At 35.5% G+C, this 20,819-nt stretch overlaps 2 protein-coding genes across 2 annotated transcripts; both read left to right on the top strand.

The window, feature by feature from the left end:
- Positions 1–7,303: 7,303 nt before the first annotated feature.
- Positions 7,304–8,249, top strand: LOC114742618 (secoisolariciresinol dehydrogenase-like). Its single transcript, XM_028930841.1, has 2 exons — positions 7,304–7,344; positions 7,451–8,249. Exons 1-2 carry the CDS (start codon positions 7,304–7,306, stop codon positions 8,247–8,249), a joined length of 840 nt encoding a protein of 279 aa, XP_028786674.1.
- An 11,305-nt stretch (positions 8,250–19,554) lies between these two features.
- LOC114742616 (hevamine-A-like) lies at positions 19,555–20,602 on the top strand. Its single transcript, XM_028930839.1, has one exon. It carries the CDS (start codon positions 19,559–19,561, stop codon positions 20,459–20,461), a length of 903 nt encoding a protein of 300 aa, XP_028786672.1. The 5' UTR covers positions 19,555–19,558; the 3' UTR covers positions 20,462–20,602.
- The last annotated feature ends 217 nt before the right edge of the window (positions 20,603–20,819 follow it).

Consider the following 20,819-nt stretch of genomic DNA (forward strand, 5'->3'; position numbering starts at 1 on the left):
CGATCCGGTATTAATATTATCTCTCTTCCTGGTTATAAGATTTTATCTGTAAATTATAAATAAGATCTTATAATTAGAACCAGTAATATATTAGATTGTGGTCAAATTGTGACAACAGAAAAAGGCCAAGCGTGTACGTCTACATCTAACTAAACTTAAATAGATAATAGAGTAAAACTACAGTTGCTTGACTATGACTAGTGGAATAAACCAATGATGACATCAATTGTTATATTTATGATTTGAGATGAGTAATTTCTATAATTTTTTGGGACAAAAAATTGTTATTTTATTGACATGAACAATTATTACTCACAATAGTATTAAACTGTCAATGTTGATTAACTTAATAATCGTAACCATTTTGCGCCATTTGACGTATGTCTTGACTTGGCCTCTTTAAACTCGAGCTCATCAAGGGCCAGTCCATTTGATGGAGTATGTCTTAACCATTTTGATAATTATATTTGTCCATTTTTTTAGCTAGTACATAAGTTGCCTTCTTTCAACTACTGTTTAGGCAATATTATTGGTGGTTATATGCTTTAATGACCGAAGTCCTAGTCCATTATTTTCATATGTACTGTGAAACTTCTCATCATATATACTTTGTTTTTCTAAGATGCTTCCGATAAGATGACCACATTTTTTGACAAAAGAAATTTTAACTTGAAAACAACCAAATCACATCAGGGAGAAACCGAAATTTCACGTAAGATCGACGACATTGTTCCCTATATTGCTGCTAGCGTTTGACCCGTACGTGCCTGCCACATGTATATAGATAATTAATCCGATAGCAAATCCTTGCATCTCCACCTAATCCCTCTACACAGACCCCAACTCCTGCTAATAATCTGATTTTAATATTAGATTTTGCTCAAGTCGTGACAAGAGAAATAATGAAGTACAGGCCAAGCTTGGACACGTCTACCTAGTTATGTTTAATAAAGATAATTTTACTGATAATAGAGTAAAATTACAGTTGCTTGGCTATGACTAATGAAAAGCCAACAGGCCGAAAAATTAGTAGTTGTGATTTGAATACTTTTCGGGCCAAAAAGTTATGGGAAAAATCACAAAAAAGACACTAAAAAATTGCAAATAGGAACCCATTACAATATTAATATTGGTTTTGACAATAATTGATAAGTGAATGATAAATTTTTTATGAATGGTTCCTTGTATGCAATGTTTCAATTTTCAGGGACTTTTTTGTGATTTTTTCAAAATTTATTTTATTCATATAAAATTTTTTATTACGCACAATGATATTATGAAGGTGGAGTAAAAATAAAGGAGAAGCGATGAGGACAAAGGGATGGGATAGGGAGAAATATAATTGTCAAAGGCCTTTTCAATTTTTCCATTTCCATTTCCATTTGATTAAATATAAAAATTAAACTTGAGAAAAATTACGTTAAAAATACCTTGGACATATACAAAAATTAGAACGGTGACCCCACTTTCAACAGAAATAATAAAATGCACAAGTGTATTTAAATAGAATTATGAGATATTGTGCTTTTTAATGACATTGCTCTTTTCAAAAAGTAAGGCTGCCGATGCTCTAGCGGCCTAGATTTTTTCTGGAAAAGTTGGTCAAAGTGGAATTTGATCCGCCGCTGAATTCTTAAAGAAAAAAATTATAACTATTGGCCATCAAATCAAACTATTTTACTAAAATGGGGGTAAAACAATATATAAACTATCAAATAAAACGGCATATTTCAGGAGATTTACTACACCGTTTACTGCGCTTGAAATAGGTTTCACCATTTCATATTAGCGGTTTGCAAGATTTTGTTAATTATCGACGAAGACGAGCATACTTTAGGAAATTTAAGAAATTTACTACACTAGAAGCACATTTCACCAATTTACAGTTTTTTTATGAGTTTCACACTTGGAAAAATCAAAGTAAAAAAGGAAATGTTTTATAGAACTCATCACGGACATGTTTCATAGAAATTACTACACTCAAATGTATTATATTCTTCCTCTAGTAGTGTAAATTCTCTGAAATAGGGCCTTTTTATTTTAATCTTTCCAAGTTCGAAATTCATAAAAAAAATGTTGCAAATACGAGTCACCTTTACGGGATTTCTATATTTTGGGGGTACTTTAATGGGATTTTTCCAAATTAATATTACAAGCTCTAAAATTTCAAAAACACTACAAAAATATTCCAGGGCATATATTAAATAACTGGGCCTGCAGCAATTGACTAACAAGAGCTGAGTATAGACATGGGAATAGACTGGCTAGTTACTCTCTCAAAACATGATAAACTAATATTCAAATTCTTATTAAAAAAAGTACTTATATTTAGTGTTTAACCATATTTTAAATATGATTACTTCTGATAAGAGGATACTTGTACCTATGGAAAAAAACACCAATTGAAAGATCTTTTCACTAAACCATTAGATGCTCTGAGATTTCAACTCTTGAGGTCGAGTCTCGCTATAATACCATTACCGTTGGGGGCCTGTTGAAGCACAAAACCAGCTCACTCCCAAACTCTCAGACCGTTATTGGCCAGATATCATGTCGTCGATCTATATCCTTTCTTCGGCTGATGAACCATTAACAAGTTGCATACTAGGAACCGTTCGTTGTCTTAGATGGCATTGATTTTGACGTTCATCGAAGGTGGCGGAAACTTGTATTACAGGATGCTCTTGTGAAAGAGCTTTACGCATTGTTACAGGTTTGGTTTTGGAGGGTGGGGGAGATTATATCCTCGACCAGATTTTGAAATAATTATAACTCTGAACGGGTATCGATGATTATAAGCACGCTACTACAGCTAGCTAGGCGCAAAAAATCGCTAGATCATAATTTAGAAGATTGCTTCAAGTTCATACTGTAATGCCTTTTCAAGGTGTAGACATATGGAAACAGTGCAATATCCGAACAATTAATTCTTCTTTGAAAAGCACTGATAACCGCACATGCAGTATAACAAGAAGCAATTGTTAGGATTAAAAAACATTGGCCCGTTCGCATTAATGAGAGGAATCGAATTAATTAAATATCACGGTATCCAGGCATAGTCCTCTAGCCTGCTACTGTTATGTTCCCAGAATCAACTAATGACTGCAAAAATTCAACTTTAGCACGCTTCCCATGTAAATCTTCTATCTATCTTATGCGATGCTCTCTCATAACATAAGGAATAGGATCAATCTACCACGTAACCAAACCACCAAAGGTTCTTTTATCACAGCTAAAGTGGAGAACTAAGACATAGGGAAAAAAATTAATGAACTTGATGTTAATAACCCGTACACCCTTTATTGTGAATTGGTTTTTCATGTTCCTCGTCCTAGACAAGAAAAGCATGTCTTTTCTTCTATCAATCCGCGCGCATTCATGGTTTCCAAAAGGCAAGATTCGATTATCCTGCTGTCTCGCTTCAGCTCTGCCAAGGGATCAGGAATTGCCACGAAATGGGGCCAGAATGCGCGTGAAGGAGAGTTGGCTGAATCATGCGCCACCGGATTACGAGATAATAAACATAGCATTCCTCAGTATCTTCTGCGGTAGACAAACTCCACACATAAACCTGTGCGGACCTTATTCTGAATCCTGGGGTGTCCTTTGCACTAAATATGCCTCCCCAATAGCTTGCTGCTAAAGCAAAGGCGTCAAAATCTTCCTCTCTCTCAGAGGAGAGTTTCGGACCTATTCGCTTTCTTCGGCCCAAGACGCCAAACAAGCTGCGGACTACATCTGGACCAACTTTCTCGGTGGCCATCAGAATAATTCGCAAGGCCTGCTAGGAAACGCGGTTTTAGATGGCATCGACTTTGGTATCAAACAAGTAGGAACATGTCATAAGTCCACAGAAGGATAACAGATTTTCACCTATCAGCCGCAAATCCTATCTCAGGTCCATACTTAGCGATTGAAACTGTGCTCTCCGACCATGTTTGGGTTCAGTTCTACAATAACCCTTCGTGCCAATATTCTCCCTGGAATGCTCAGAACCGTATACACTCGTGGAACAGTGGACTGATTTCCCCGTCTGCAAGTTATATCTTGGCCTGCCGGCGTCTCCGGGGGCAATTGGCAGGGCTGGTGGTTATATCCCAATTGATGAGCTCAACCATAAGATTCTTCCACGTATACAAAACTCTCCCAATTATGGCGGCGTTATGTTATGGAGCGTGTACTATATGATATAAATTCTGGGCATAGCGGTAAGATCAAATCTGGTAGTGCACTCTTGGAGCTTTTAATAAAGTTGCCAAGATCTAATCTGCGTTGGGAGTGCTGTATCGCCTTTTATCGCTGTACTATAGCTAGTGTGACTGCAACTTCGGTAGCTACCATCCTGTATGGAATGAGCTGTAGGAGGCAAAGTGCCTTCGGTCCTTAAGTGACGAATTGATTATGCTCAAGTTATCATTATGAATGCAACTTTAATCATATGTCTTCTTTTATATATATAAGTTTTTATTTAACTTTTTAAAACTGAAAATAAAGGGGAAAAAGTTTTAAAATGTGATATTTAGTATTCACATATACCGCGATGATCTAGTATGTCCATGTTAACGAAGACGACCACAAATCAACCTGGCACAGATCAATAATGAGTTAGTTAATGACTCGTTCGATCCCCAAAATCTTCCCGCCACGCTGTCCTTGGAACCACCTCGTTTTCGGGACATTGGTATCAAGAAAGCTGGTGGATCATAGACCAATCAACGACGACGAAAAAGGGCCCTATATGAGGCAGAGGCACTGCTTGCATTTCTTTATAGCAGGTGTACAGGATCTGAACGCCGTTCTGGCAAGCCTTATTTGAAAAAGTAGAACATAAATTCAAAGCCATGCTTGTCATGTTAATTAAACTTTCAATATGAATCTTTTTTTTAATTTTCATTTTTTAAAATTTTCTTTATCTTACAATGTTTGGGTCATGTTCGATCATGAACTGCTTGAGCGACGAATTTATCACTTGACCATCTCTTGTAACCAAAATCGAACACTATGAGGGATTGTTGAACTAGTTTTTTTTTTTTTTTGTAGAAACCAGGTGGTATCTCCCAGCTGATAACTAGAAACTAATCCTCTTAAGATGTAGAGATCATTGAAGTGGGTTTTACCTCTCCCAACAAAGCCTTTTCTATGCACACGGCCTGGTTCAAACCCAGAACATCAAGTTTAAGGGACCCAGTAATTTACCAACTGTGTCGGGCTTTGTTAGTTGAACTAGGTTTTTTGGTACATGGTTGAAGTTCTAAAGCCACATTAGATATATATAAACAAGAATATGGTTTATTATTATTATTATTGGTATTGTAAAACGACTTCTCAATATGTTCAGCGCTAAGGACAAAAGTTTTCATTACCTGCAAGGAAAAAGGCCAATGTATGCACAGAGATAAATAATGAAGGGTATCTGTGCAACATGCATGTACGAGTGACAACTCTCTAGATATAGAGTTCTTAGTTATGAACTTCTTATATATATATATATTGGGGAGTGGGTGGTGAAAATGATGCAGTGAGTATCTTTAATTTTGTTTATGAATAGGATAAGAAAGAATGTAGTTGTAAGGGCCTTCATGAATGCACAGCCAAATGGTATTGCAGATGCTTTAGGAGAGAGACAAAACAAATTAAAAGAGATGACGATTGTGATATAATGATATTATTATTTTGTTGGCCAGCGTGATAATGATATTATTAGACATTACACTGTCACGTTATTACATATCATCCTATGAATGAATATGTATTTATACACGCACACAAATATATATATATATATAAGATATTTTGTCTAACAATAAGATAAGGATGATGCTTATGTGACTGATATGAGATCGAAGGAATCGTGATAAATTTAATCAAAGACGTATGCGATTTTCACGCTTGAACTTTTGATATTCCATGACCAATAATCACCTATATGTTTAGTACCATCATATTTCTTACATAATCTATGAATTTAAACTCAGTACAAAAAAATTGACTTTTTGTCGCTGCTGAAAGTATAAAAGTCGCCACTAAAAGTTTTTTGCGGCGACAAGTCGCCGCTAAAAAGTCGTTGCCATAGCAGTCGTGGCTGAAAACTTTCAGCGGCAACTTTTAGAAGTTTCGGCAGCGACAAATGTTGCCGCTGAAAACACTTTCGGCGGCGACATTCTTGTCGCTACTAAAAGAATTTTCAGCGATGACAAAAGTGTTTTCTGCTGCGACTTTTTTGTCGCCGCTGAAAGTAATACCTAAGAAGAATTGGCTTTACCAATGCCACGTCATCACTGCCGGTGCCACGTCATCGTCGCCAGCCGCCATGTCATCACCGTCGACCGCCACGTCATCGCCGTCGATGGCCACATCATCACCGCCGACCGCCATATCATTACTAGCTACCTCCACGTCATTGCCACATCACTCCTCCTTGCCACGTCATCGTCTAAATATTTTCACCTTAAATGTGTCTTCTTCCAGGTTTGAACTCGTGACCGCCTCCTTTCGTGTCCAATCTTCTTGCCGCTGAGCCAAATTGAATTTGTTTATTAATATTGCAAAATAAAATATATATTATTATATTATACTTTCAGCGGCGACAAAAAAAGTCGTTGCTAAAGGTTTTCAACAGCGACCTTACAGCGGCGACAAAAATAGTCGCCGCTGAAAGTCTTAGTTTCAGCGGCGACTTTTTTTGTCGCCGCCAAAAGCCATCGTCTAAAGTCTGTTTTTTTGTAGTGACGTGATATATATATATATATATATATATATATATATATTCCATTTCTCTACCTCATCAGCTGGCAATCATGTCGTTTTCTCTTAATTTATATAGAGGATTGCAATTACAAGTTTGCAACTTTGAATTAAATAATACATTGAGTGAGGTTAAATTGGATCTAATTCTAATGCTTGTCTTATCACTTAACAAGGATCGCGCGCATTCATGACACGTGCTACATACCGAAAAGTCCCAATTATTCTAAGGATAAACTTTAGAAAAAATTGCAAATAAAGACCCCCAAATATGTATAATTATGATTTAAGACTCTAAATTTGAAAAATAGCAAATAAGAACCCAATCTTACTTTTGCAAATATAAAATGTGGGTGAAATGTCTGAAATGTTCCTCAACCAAATGACAAGTTGAATATGAGAAATGACAAGTTCACTTTAAATTATCGAATGACAATTTTAATCCATAAACAGCCACTCACATGTTGTCCATAAATAGCCCACCTCGTCCTCTGTTATATAGCACACAGCAAAAATCGAACTAGCACGTATTAGTTGAAGAAGGCTTAAAAGCTCCACCATGGGAAGTGCCTCCATGTTAGCCACGGTCGCCATGAGAAGGTATGCAAAGATTACAACCTCATCTACCAGTTAATGGGAGTATCAACTCCCCAATACGTTTCAAGTTTTAATATGTATACTTGTAAGTAAAATCATTCACTTTCAGGCTTGAAGGTAAGGTGGCTCTGATCACAGGCGGCGCGAGCGGAATTGGCGAGTGTACTGCCAGGCTCTTTTCGCAGCACGGAGCTAAAGTGGTGATCGCTGATATCCAACATGACTTGGGTCACTCAGTTTCCGAAAGCATCACAGATTCTTCTTCTTCTTCCTCCTCTTCTTCTGCTACCTACGTCCATTGCGACGTCACAAAGGAACAGGACATCGAAAACGCCGTGGACACTGCGGTTTCAAAGTACGGCAAGCTTGACATCATGCTCAACAACGCTGGTATTGGCGGTGTCAACAAAACCAACATCCTCGAAAACCAGAAATCCGAATTCGAGGAAGTCATTAACGTGAATCTGATCGGTGTCTTTCTGGGGACCAAGCACGCTGCTAGGGTGATGGTCCCTGCACGATGTGGCAGCATCATATCAACGGCCAGTGTGTGTAGCTGTATAGGCGGTGGGGCCTCACATGCGTACACGAGCTCGAAGCATGCAGTGGTGGGCCTGACGAGGAACACCGCCGTGGAGCTAGGACAGTTTGGGATTCGGGTGAACTGTGTGTCGCCGTACTTGGTGGCGACACCGTCGGCTAAGGCTTTCTTCAGGCTTGATGATGACGGAGTCCATGGGGTTTATTCCAACCTGAAAGGTGCAAAGCTTGAAACTCAAGATGTGGCTGAGGCGGCACTGTACTTGGCAAGTGACCAGTCTAAGTATGTGAGCGGCCACAATCTTGTCATAGATGGAGGATTCACCATCACAAATCCTGGTTTCACTGTTTTTGGGGATAGAAAATGATTTCACTACTGCAATTCTGGGTTTAATAACTTCATATTACGACCTGAGTATGGGACGATTCGTTCAAAGATTTCAAAAACTAATAATTATATATATAACACAAGATTAAATTAAATAAAAAATAAAAAAATCTTAAGAAAAATTGAAGAGCTATATATGAGAGGGGAAAGGCACTTGGTTCAGAAAGTGTTTCTTAATTTTATCGATGGTCTCGTATTTCACTCCTCCACATTATCATGATATTGAGGGGGAAAAGGAAGTATAGTGACATAATTAAAAATAGTTGGATATCTGAAAACATTTTCTTTCTTACTTTGTATCTCCATCGTTAAACACCGTTAAGTTGTAGTATATCATTGGATAAAAGATGGGCAATACTCAAGGCATAAAGGATCGCATCAAATATTCATTGAACTATGCAATATATTTTATACTTGATAAAAACAAATCTTAGCAAATCGTTTTCTTATATATATAATAAGTATAATAAAAAAAAACCATTTTAATAAGTGTTTTAGAGTATTATGTACATAAAAAATTATTTTAACATACTGGGTGCCAGTAAAAAATATTTCACTTTGTCAAATGATCTTTAGAAAAGTACACATTTATCACCCCATTTTACCCCAAAACGCTGTGGTTTCAGGGTAAAAGAAGGCGGGGACCGGAACCAAAAAGGAGAGAAGCCAAGGTGATTAAAAACCCTCTCAAAGGCAAAGTACAATTGATCACTAATTTTCCAATTTCGCAGCCTCATGCCAATCTATCGTTTTCCCTCGGGTACCCTAATTAGATGACGTGTGGCGAGGGGTGCATTACCAAAATGAATTAAAATTTTCTTGAAAATATATCGATTTTGATCTATAAATTTGTTAACAAATTATAAAAAAATTGAAGAAATGGGGAAAAATGCACATAACTCAAGAAATTTTTCTCAAGTGAGAATTAAAGAAAATTTTGAAGAAAAAACAATTTATTAGAAAAATAGTGACCGTAACGAAACAGTTGTTTGGATAACAAGTTCCATAAGAAGAACGTGGAATACTTTAGAAAAGAAAATACAATGAATAAAAACAAAGGCAACGTCTAATTAATTGCACCGTGGCACAATTAATGAGAAAACATCGTCCGCATTTATTTGACTGTTACTGAATCTCTAAGTTGATCATGTTAGTCGCTCAACAATTTAAGCTACAAACTAAATCGAATACTCACTCTCATTCTTAATATAAGATTTAATTAACTAATTTAAATAAATTTAAAAAAAATTAAATTATTTTAAACTATTTATATTTATTATTTTTTTCAAATTAATTTGTTTCACTTATAAATTGAGATATAATATAATAATCTATATAAGTAGCTTAGAAAAGTCATATAATATATGCTATAATTAAATTATTTAATAATTTTATTAATCTTTCTAAATTAGTTGATTATATCTTATATTAAGGATCGGAAGCAAGTATAAACTTCAATTGAGTATGGATGTGATATTGTTCTTTTGAGGTTTTAACTCTTGTTTCTTGTTGGTTTGATGTTTTTGGCGATCCTGGTGTTAATGACACAAATCAAACCGGACCAATAGTTCAACGACATTATTTATTCGTTTGCGCTCACAAATCACGATCATCATGTCTAGTTGAGTCCTGATGACTGGATTTCCCAAGAATATATACTACTTTGCTTCTTATTATAAGATTTTTTTTTTAATTAAATTACACGGTTTAAAAAATAGTTAAAATTAATAAAAAGCAATTAATATATAATAAATATAATTTTTTTTCAAATATATCCCTACATATAAATAGACAGATGTGAGAGAGTAATAGTAAGATAAATGAAGAAAACGAATATATTAAATATATTAAACTAATAATAAAATAGATAATAATATATTAAATATTCTGACAAACTCAAAAAAAAATCTTATAAAAAAAGACAAACCTATTCACAAAATTAAATTTTATAACAAGTAAGGAAGGGAGTATAAATATATAGAATTATATATACATACATATATATATATGTGTGTGTGTGTGTGTGTGTCACCGTGGCATGTACTGGGGGAAGCAATTATGAATCGTGACGCTGCCAAATCAAAGAATCATACATATCTTACTAGACACGAGATTCGATGTACCTATCCATGACCCAGAATATGGCCGAATGCATCCCTCGCTAGCCTCCAACTCTCCATCACGTGAATCAGCAGAAGGCCCAGTTAGCTTAGACGTGGCTCCCGGCCTCCCACATCGCACGGTTTCAACAATCGGCTGCATTATATTTATTCATTCTTCACGCATCCGTTCTCATAAATGAATGATGTGCTTGTTGTTTCAAACAACTATAAAATAACAAATAAATACCACTTCTGATATTTAATATAAGATTTTGTTTAATTTTTATTTTGATCATAAATATGAGATCTCAATCTACTTTTTCTCTCATATTTATACTTTTTTTCAAGGTAAACATTCTAACAATAATAATTCTAGCTAATACACTTGATTAACAAGTATATTTTAAGAAAAAAAAACACAAATTTAGTACAAATAACTAACTTAATTTATTTTCTTAATCTTTTCAAATAAGTCAATTAGCTCGTATAATTAGAATCGAAACTAGTATATAGTAGTAATCTTTTGAAAGTGACAATTAAAATAAAAGGGGGACGGGGGGAATACACTTTGATTATGTTGGATAGGGAATTAATAGAAATAAATTTAATCAGACATGAAAACCACGTTTAAAGTTTTAATATTATACTCCATGATAAGAAATCTTACCAACCATCCATGTCTATATTTGGTTAATCTCCTTTAATATATTGCTGCCGTTTCAAAGCTCCTTTTGAAACGAGAGACACGTACGGTTTCTTGATTGGCACTATGCTTTTTTTTTTTTGATATAAACCATCCGGTATCCAACCGCGCCTTTTCTGGGCCCCAGTCTCTTTGGGCCAGTTGTACCCGAGCGATCGACTAGTCCGGATTCGGGCCGGGCGACAAGTAAAGCCCTCCCCAGTACCCTTTTTAACAAGTGAGGATTCGAACCCCCGCCCTCAAAGAGCAGAGACTCGCCTCACTCGTGGCCTAGCCAGTCACCACTAGGCCAGGAGTATTCGGGTTCTTGATTGGCACTATGCTCAACATTTGATAGAATGAGTCCCATTTTTCACCATTTATGACGTGTGTATTTTACCGTGAACAATGCTGCTATCCTTCTGCAATTAAGGTTAATTTTAAGTGTTGCCAGATAAACTGTTGCTTAAATTAAGAACAGAGCGACTTAATAGGTGTAGCCATCTCTTTCTCTCTCTTACGTACGCCCGCAGACACATTTTATTAATTTAAACGTGTTATATGTGTAGGTAGATATCATCAACCAATCGTGTCAATTTTGCATTCTTCTTAGAGATGAGAATCAATAGGAAATTGCAACTTTGAAATAATATATTCATTAACATGTGTATACCAAAGATTAATAGGCCGTCTCTCGTTGGTTGCCTCTCAATAGGAGCACAAATCTTTAGAAAAACCACATTTTAAAAAGGAAAAACTAATTTAGATACCCTTATAATTTATTTCAATTTTGAATCAGGTTCCTAAATTTTTTTTTTTTCATTGGGTATTTTAACTTTCTACTTTTAGAGCTGTTAGTCCCAGTGGCTTAAATCTGTTAAATAAGTATTAACGCGGTTGAGAATTTTCCTTAAAAAGCATGGCCTACTCAATAATAAAAAGCCACGTCTAAAAGCTTCTTCCACCTTGCCACGCTCCCCTCTCTCTCTTTTTGCTCATTCCTCCTCTTCTCCCTCATTCTCTCAACCTATAAATGGCTCCCAATTTCTTCTCATTTCACCATAACACCTCCCTGCGGTCACGTCTCCTTCTCTGTCCAACTTGAGGCCATTTGAATCTTCTTTCAATGAATGAGAATTATTTTACAGTTTTGATGGATGCAACCTCATAAAATGTATTGGAGGTCTTTTAACCAAACCAAATACTATTGTCACAGTAAAGCACAAAATAGGACCCAAAATCTTGGCCATGCCATGTAGATGCTTCACAGATCAACGTTTAAGCACAAAAGTAAAGATCCATTGGTTCTAAGCAATTTTCCGATGCCTCTGAAAATTAAGGTAATGATGTCTAAATGGCTAAAAAGTTGTCTGCAACACAGAGAAACAATTCTATTTTTATTCAAGCCCCTGCTTTAGTAATAGAAAAAACAGAGAGATCAAGGAAGTAACCAACAACTTCTCCAAAGCTAAACTAGACTAAATCCTCAACAAGGTTTGAGTCATTGCCAAGTCAACCATGGTAACCTTGTCCACTTCCTTGGTTATTGTGTCAAACTGGACTGCCAATCCCTTCTCATCTATGAATTCATCTCTAGGTACAGTTTCACGATTGTGTTGTTCAAGAATGGTAGGGGAGATGTTGATGAATAAGCTAAAAGAGAGAGGAGAGCTTGGTCCTGAGGTTGTAATGGAAGGAGATGATGCTAACCAGAAGAGAATATGATGTTTTCAGAAGTGGCAATCAAGTGGGCAGTGCTTTTTAACAGAAATTCTTAACAGTGTTAATACTTATTTAACAAATTTAAACTGTAGGAACTAACAACTCTAAAGGTGAAAAATTAAAATAAAAAGAAAAAAAATTTCAAGGACCTGATTCAAAACTTGGGTAAATTAGAAGAAACTCCAGATTAATTTTCCCTTTTAAAAATTAGGAGTTAGGAAACCAACACTTTATAAGGTTCCCTTTTCAAGAAAACCTATCCAACGTTAGAGTGGTGATCAAAATTTCATAAACTAAAAGATAAAAGAAACACATCCCCATCTAGATCACCTGTAATACAAATTAAAGATCGACCATTTGTTGGTCCCCTAGCTTGCTTCTTATATTAACAGTGGCTACGTAAAAATCTTGCACCTCTCTAGATTTTATTCTTTATAGTGAAAAGCAGAATCCATCTCCCGCACGGGTTCATTGGTTTTTTGAATCACAAGGCTAAGTTCTTGGCAGCTATAAACTTTAATATGATTCATTTCCTATCCTAATCATACATGTGAAAAGTATAAGTATTTGACGTTGGCAAAAAACAAAAATGAAAAATGAAAAATAAGTATTTGACGTTAATGACCCCGACCCTAGCTAGCCCATTATAAATTGGCTGTTTCTCTTGCTCTTGCAATAAACAAGAAAGCATTGTCTTTTTCTTCTCTCAACCTTACCTTCATGGCTTCCAAAACACAAGCTTTGGTCCTCCTCCTTTGGCCCTTGTGTTAGAATTATTAGAGTTAGTTGCTCCTCTGTATTGGGCCTAGTGTTTAAGTTATAGGATTTGGGCTTGTTCTCAAAGCCCATAGCGTTGTAATAGTTAGATAGGTTTGTATATATTGGCCGAGAGCCTTGTAAATATGACTGACTGATTAGTTTTTTTCTGAGATGGAATAAAACAAGAGTTTTTTTGTTCTCTCAGTCGCTAGGCTTTGTTTATCACCCTGTTGCTCCTCTCTCACTTGAGCTCATCCCAAAGCTGCCCAATTGTCACCTATATATTGGGGCCAGAATGTGAATGAAGGAGAGTTGGATGCAGCATGCCAAACCAAAAAGTACGAGATCATCAACATAGCATTCATGAACACATTCGGCAATGGCCAAACTCCAGACATAAACCGAGCAGGACACTGTCATTGGTCCTGGGGTGTCCCTTGTACTAAATATGCCTCCCAAATAGCCACTTGCCAAAGTGTGGGCGTCAAAATCTTCCTTTCACTCGGAGGAGCTTCTGGCTCCCATTCCCTTGCTTCAGCTGAAGAAGCCAAACAATTTGCCTCCCACCTGTGGACCTACTAGCTCACTGGCCAGAGCCCAGGTCTCCTAGGACTTGTGGCCTTAGATGGCATTGATTTTGACATCGAAGGCGGTACAAACTTGTAGTGGGATGTCCTTCTTAAAGAGCTTTACGCATACACCCAACAAAAGAAATTTTACTTATCAGAAACAGCCCAATGTCCAATAATAGATTACTACTTAAACACAGCCATTACCACTGGCCTCTTCGACTACATCTGGGTCCAGTTCTACAACAACCCTCCCTGCCAATACACTGATGATGCAGACACTGAAAAACTGATAAATTCATGGAACCAGTGGACCACCACCTTCACTGCCACCAAGTTCTATGACGGCCTCCCGGCATCTCCCGCTGCCAACGGCAGTGCCGATGGTTATGTCCCGATCGATACACTCAACAATGGGATTCTTCCGCAGGTAGAAACCTCTTCGAAGTTTGGTGGGGTTATGTTATGGGGCTATAACTATGACAAAATGTCTGGGTATAGCGATCAGATCATATGCCATGCCTCTCAAGCTTTTAATGTTGTTCGTGCGCCATTGGTTGCCATGATGAAATCTGCGGCGAAGGTTCTGTATCGCCTTTTATCGCACTACCAGACTGTGACTGCAACCTCTCTTGCTGCTACCATGTATGGACCAAGTTGTAGGAGCAGGCTAGTGCCTTGCATTTTAATTACGTGGCAAACTTGATTATTCTTGTCAGTTTGTTATCAACTATAACAAAAGTTTAATCCTATAATTATTAGTCTTTAGTTTTTGTTTTTATGATTGTAATTTTTTTGAAATCGAAAGTCTGGCTCAATTTAAATTAGAAGGCCTTTAAAATTGACATTTAATATTAACTGTCAAAATTCTAGAAATTGGGAAACTTTGAGTAACAAATTAAAGCCATTAACTACATGCAATTTATATAATTAAGTACCAAGCTGGCAATGAAGTTTCCTTTTTTTTTTGGGGGGGGGTGTTGGGGACGTTAGCTCAAATTTCTTATTTTGTGTATTTATCAAGGATATGATTTTATAACATATAAAATCATTTGATAAAAAAATCATAATTTAAATACATTTTTATATGTAATAACATGTTGACAATTTAAAAACAATATGGATCTTCACATTTGTACATTTACGTAATATTCTTCTCAAAGATTATTACCGCCCTCTTTTGATTGACAGAGAAAAATGTTAATCGATAAACAAATAAGTTAGTAAATAACATATATATATATATATATATATATATGATATGGTATGTAGTTTTGATAAAATGATTATTTTATAAACAAATAGGATACAAAGACAAATCCTCTGCACTGTGTAGTAGCTCCTTTGTAATTTTATTATATTTCTCCCTTCATGTATTTACCTCATTTGCTTGTTTTCTCTTTACTTCGTTCCAAATACTTGAGTTGCCTTCTAAATGCCTTATTATTTATATCCAATTTCATTTCTTCCAGGCTCTTAATTCCTAAATTCCTCTCCAATTACAATTAGAAAAATTGTGAGAAAGGACCCCATCAAGAACTCTCAAATTCTTTCGTTGAAAAGAATCAGTTTAATTAATTAATTTGATATATCCTTGCATTTCTAGCATGCCCATTACACCGATCCCAACGCCTTCTAATGTGATTTTAATACTTCTCCGATGCTTAATATAAAACCCAATTGTTGAGTTGGTTTTGGTCCTAAATATAAGACCCATTTATTAGATTTATCAATTTTTTCTAAATTACCCCTATAGATACTCCCTCAACCATAATCAAGTAGAAGAGAAAGAGGGGGTATTAAGAAAGATGATTATGATATTTTAGAAAAAAACGTGTCATATTTCTTATAATTAATTAACTTACCTAACTTTCTTAATCTAATCAAATTAGTTAAATAGGTCTTATATTAAAGACCGGAGGAATAGTATTAGATTGTAAGCAAATGATGACAAGAGAAATAATAAAATACAGGCCAATCTTGTACGTTTATTTAATTAAAACATTGAAAAGGATAATAGAGTAAAACTACAGTTGCTCGATTAATGAAAAGCCAATTTTGGGGTGGGACACGGAATATTAATTGTTATATGATGATTTGAGTTGAGTGATTTGTATATTTTTTTGGGCCAAAAAATTGCTGTTTTTATTCATATAAAAAATATTTACTCGCAATAAATTATGATGGTGGAGAACGTAGAAAGGAGAAGCTATAATGAAGAGGAAAGGGGATGGGGAAAATTATATATACTACCTCCGATTATTAATATAAGACCTCGTTTGATTTTTGTTTTATTCCTAAATATAAGACCCCAATCCATTTTATCTCTCATATTTGCGCTTTTTTTTTCTAAATTAGTCCTTCTAATAATAGTAGTTTTAACTAATACACTTGATTGGCAAAGATATTTTAGAAAAGACAGCATCTATTTATTACAAATAAACAATTTAACTTATTTTTTTAATATCCTCAAATTAGTCTACTAGCTCTTATATTTAGGACCGGGGATAGTAATTCTCAATAAGACCTCTTCATTTTCATTTTTATTTAATTAAGTATAAAAATTAGATTCTTTCCAGCATTTTTAATATTATAACGAGCAAACAAACAATGATGATCATTTTTACCAACCAATGCTCTGCTAGAGCTCACGAAAAATTAATATGACTAACTGATCTTAAGCTTAAAAAGTACAGAGATATGCCGTGGCAAAATAATTGACCACTGGGTTTGTATTTAAGCTGGCCCATATATGTCGTCATTCTAGTAGGTTTGTATTTGGGCCACAATGTTGAACACCCAAAGAATGATAAAGATATTAGATTAATAATTAATGAGGAGCAAGGAATATAAATGTTGATTTGAGAATATGTAATTGGTTATTATCTAGCATTATCATTCATCAGGATAAAAATTACTCCCTTCAGGAGCCCCCCCGCCAACAGCTTCAGCCCCTTTTATAAGATATAAATAACCAAATTATATGAATGAAATTTGGTTAAAGTTAGTTAAAAATATTAAATATAAAAATGAATTCCAACTTATTTTCAGCACACCCTTATTTATTATTTTTGAGGAAAGAGAAACCAAGTGAGTGAATAATTAAAGTAGTAAAACTAACTAATAATTAATGAGCATAAAAATAAAAATAAATAAATTGCTTGCATCCTCCTGATGGTGAACACTTAACGCGCCATCAGGAGGGTTCAAGCAATTTACGGGAGAAACTATGGAAACTTCGGATTCCACATAAATCATTGAGCCAGCCGATCGACCACGAACCTGCGGATTGATCTGCTTTATATTCCTCATACTTAATTTAATTGTTTTATGGATCGATCTCAAGTTATACTAGTATGATACATTTCATATTGCATACTACGTCCGGTTCTTAATATAAAAACTAGTTTAACTTTTAATTTAGTCATAAATATAAAACCTCAATCTACCTTATCTGTCATCCTTATCTATTTTTTTAAAGTAATCCTTGTAGTGATTGCACATGTTAAATGTTTCATGAAATGATAGTTCTGGCTAATACACATGATTAGTAAAAGTATTTTAGAGAAGACAACATATATTTATTACAAACAACTCTTATATTAAAGACCGGAAGAAGTATATGTTACAGGTTGACCAGGCCGACCTTTGACATTTTTCTCGCAGAGACACGAAGCATCTCTACATATTAATCCCCTGAAGTAGGAAAGGAAATGATAGCTTGACGTTTTCAAAGGACAAAATATGATTCCCACATCATTGACTTCCATATATCATTATGTTATCTTATTCTCCATCTTTATGATTAATGAATCTACAAATTCGACTAAACTTTAGACTTCTGACATTTTCAACGTCTTGATTTAATCACAGTATCATTATCAAATCCCCTTCTTGGTCAACAATTGGATTAAAGAATGAACGCTATCCATTGCAATGTTGTATAGAACCATATATATATAAATTATTTGTAACAGGGAAATATAATAAATAATAATAACTGAACATTAGGTGGGGAGATAAATTTCATTAAACTTGCAGTTGCAGATAATGCTTCCTTGCAGATAGGGATACGCTTGGCTTTTAACATCAAATAATTAACATTAGGCCATGAAATTCAAACAATTAACAAGTATTTGTATCTTGTTCTATGTTATCCCACTCCTGTGGCTTTTCCTTATCTCAAACATATATTATTTTACTAAGAAAAATTTCTATCGATATTTATTTATGTGTTTTCGGGACAAATTAGATGAGTTTTTATTCCTTGACTCATCTGATCTGTCAAAAGACAATGGATCAACTTAATTATAAAGATATGCGTAAGCTTGTCAAATCTAATTTTGCAGCGATATTTTTATTTCTGACTTGTCTTAGCTCATCTTGGTTAAATAACTTGCTGGCAAACTTTTGAAAATTTCAGTTTTATGCTTATCTTTATCAATAAGAACATTTACATACTCATGCTCGTAGAAGTAATACATTTTAGTCAAATCAAAACATGTGGAACTTAAATTTAAAAGTAAGTAAACAACAATTAATATTAAAATTGTTGACCTCAGCTCCCCTCACATTTTTTCTCATAAAAACAATTTTTTATATTAGCTCAACTCATATGGCTAATCAGTTTAGGCAAACCCAGTTTTATTTTGAAGATAACTTTCAGAGTACGTAGCCAAAAAATAATGAATGTTTCAATAAGAAGCGTTTCATTATATTGCTTATGAATCGATAATTATCTATATGACATACACGGATTAAATATAAGGACAAGTTCGGATTAACTAGGACATCATTTTATTTAATTAAAGTTAAATCTATTTTTTCCCCATAAAATAGATTTTGATTTTTTTTTTTTTGCGATATATTCACACATCCATCATATTCCCTCACCACTCACATTTGAAAGATTAAAGGAGAGGCTTAATATTAGTTGGGCTAAAGGTCCTCACAAAACAGATTTGGCTTGAATATAAGAAAGTAGGAACATCTATCTTAATTAAGTTAAACTAAACATATATTTCAATTAAAAGTTCACATACTAATTCCCCTCATGTGTACCGTTCCAATTTTATTCCAAAGAGACACGCATGCCTCCTCTTAGGACGAACTGAAAATAAGTTTCTAGGTAAAATATATAAACAAACAGCAAAAATTAATTGACACAAGAGTTGTTAATTAATTGACAGAGGAATCGAGTAAAATATCTAGGACTGACCTTTAGTTAGTGGGAAATGGTCCCCTAAATTTTTATTATTATTGTTATTTTTTTGTGAACTGGTCCCTTAAACTTAATGGCCTCCTCATATTCTACGAACCGGCCAATTTCTATTCAAACGTCAAACTTTGTGGCTGGTGACAAGGAACCAACTGGCCCTATTAATAAATATTCGACTACGATATATATAGCTTCACCAATCACCAGCATGCCACAAATCAAACAACTTGTACGACCATGGCTAAATCCTCTCAAGCTTTTCCATTCCTCCTCTTCTTCCTTCTTCTCCTTAGATTCTCCGATGCCTCACAAGGCGGCATCGCCATCTACTGGGGCCAAAACGGCAATGAGGGAACCCTGTCGGAGGCTTGTGCCACCGGGAAATACGCCTACGTCAACGTAGCCTTTCTCATCCAGTTCGGCAACGGCCAAACCCCACAAATGAATCTCGCCGGGCACTGTAACCCTGCAATTGCCGGCTCATGCGCCAAGTTTAGCTCGGAGATCAAAGCCTGTCAGGCAAAGGGAATCAAAGTGTTGCTCTCTATCGGCGGCGGCGTCGGCAGCTACTCTCTTTCCTCCGTTCAGGATGCCAGAAACGTGTCCAAGTACTTGTGGGACACTTTCCTGGGAGGTAAGTCACCGTCAAGGCCTCTAGGCGACGCAGTTTTGGACGGAATAGACTTCGACATTGAACTTGGCTCGACACAGTACTATGATTATCTTGCCCGTTTCTTGAAGAACTATGGAAGGGCAGGAGGAAGGAGGGTGTACATAAGTGGGGCCCCACAGTGCCCTTACCCTGATAGATTTCTGGGCACTGCCCTTAACACAGGCCTCTTTGACTTTGTCTGGGTACAGTTCTATAACAATCGTCCATGCCAGTATGCTAATGGGAACATCACTAACCTTGTCAATTCGTGGAACACATGGACAAGTTCGGTGCCGACGGGGCGGATATTTTTGGGGTTGCCGGCAGCTCCGGCAGCAGCCGGAAGTGGGTATGTTCCGGCTGATGTGTTGACATCGGAAATCTTGCCTGTGATCAAGAAGTCGCCCAAGTACGGAGGAGTGATGCTGTGGTCACGGTTTCATGATAAGAATAGTGGATACACTGATTCCATTATTAGCAGCGTGTGAGGGGCTGGAGCATGAAATAGTAACTATTTTCGCATTAAGTTGTTTCTGATAAGATTGAAGTTATTTGTACAACTTATACGATTGTTTGTGCGCGTAATTTCTATTTACCTTATTAATAAAGAAAAAGCGAATTTCAATTAAGCCAGGTTTTTTTTTTGTTTTTTGGAAAACCATTTTAAAGGGACCTATACATTTCTTCAATTTTTAATTTGGTATTTACATGTTTTTTCTCTTAATTAAATATTTAATTTTGTTCTAGTAACGTCATTTCCTCTTGCATGAAGACTAAAAATACTAATAGAATAAAATTACAAGAGTTAATGTTATTAAGAAAAGTAAAATCAAATTATTTAACTAA

The sequence above is a fragment of the Neltuma alba genome, unplaced genomic scaffold (genome assembly GCF_004799145.2).
Source record: "Neltuma alba isolate B1F8T4 unplaced genomic scaffold, ASM479914v2 tig00003838_pilon, whole genome shotgun sequence".
NCBI lineage: Eukaryota > Viridiplantae > Streptophyta > Magnoliopsida > Fabales > Fabaceae > Neltuma > Neltuma alba.

Bases quoted from the DNA above. Each gene is read 5' to 3' on its own strand.
- LOC114742618 (XM_028930841.1), top strand. From the start codon at position 7,304: ATGGGAAGTGCCTCCATGTTAGCCACGGTCGCCATGAGAAG. The intron at 7,345-7,450 runs GTATGCAAAGAT...ATTCACTTTCAG, and splicing joins GCCACGGTCGCCATGAGAAG to GCTTGAAGGTAAGGTGGCTC.
- LOC114742616 (XM_028930839.1), top strand. From the start codon at position 19,559: ATGGCTAAATCCTCTCAAGCTTTTCCATTCCTCCTCTTCTTCCTTCTT.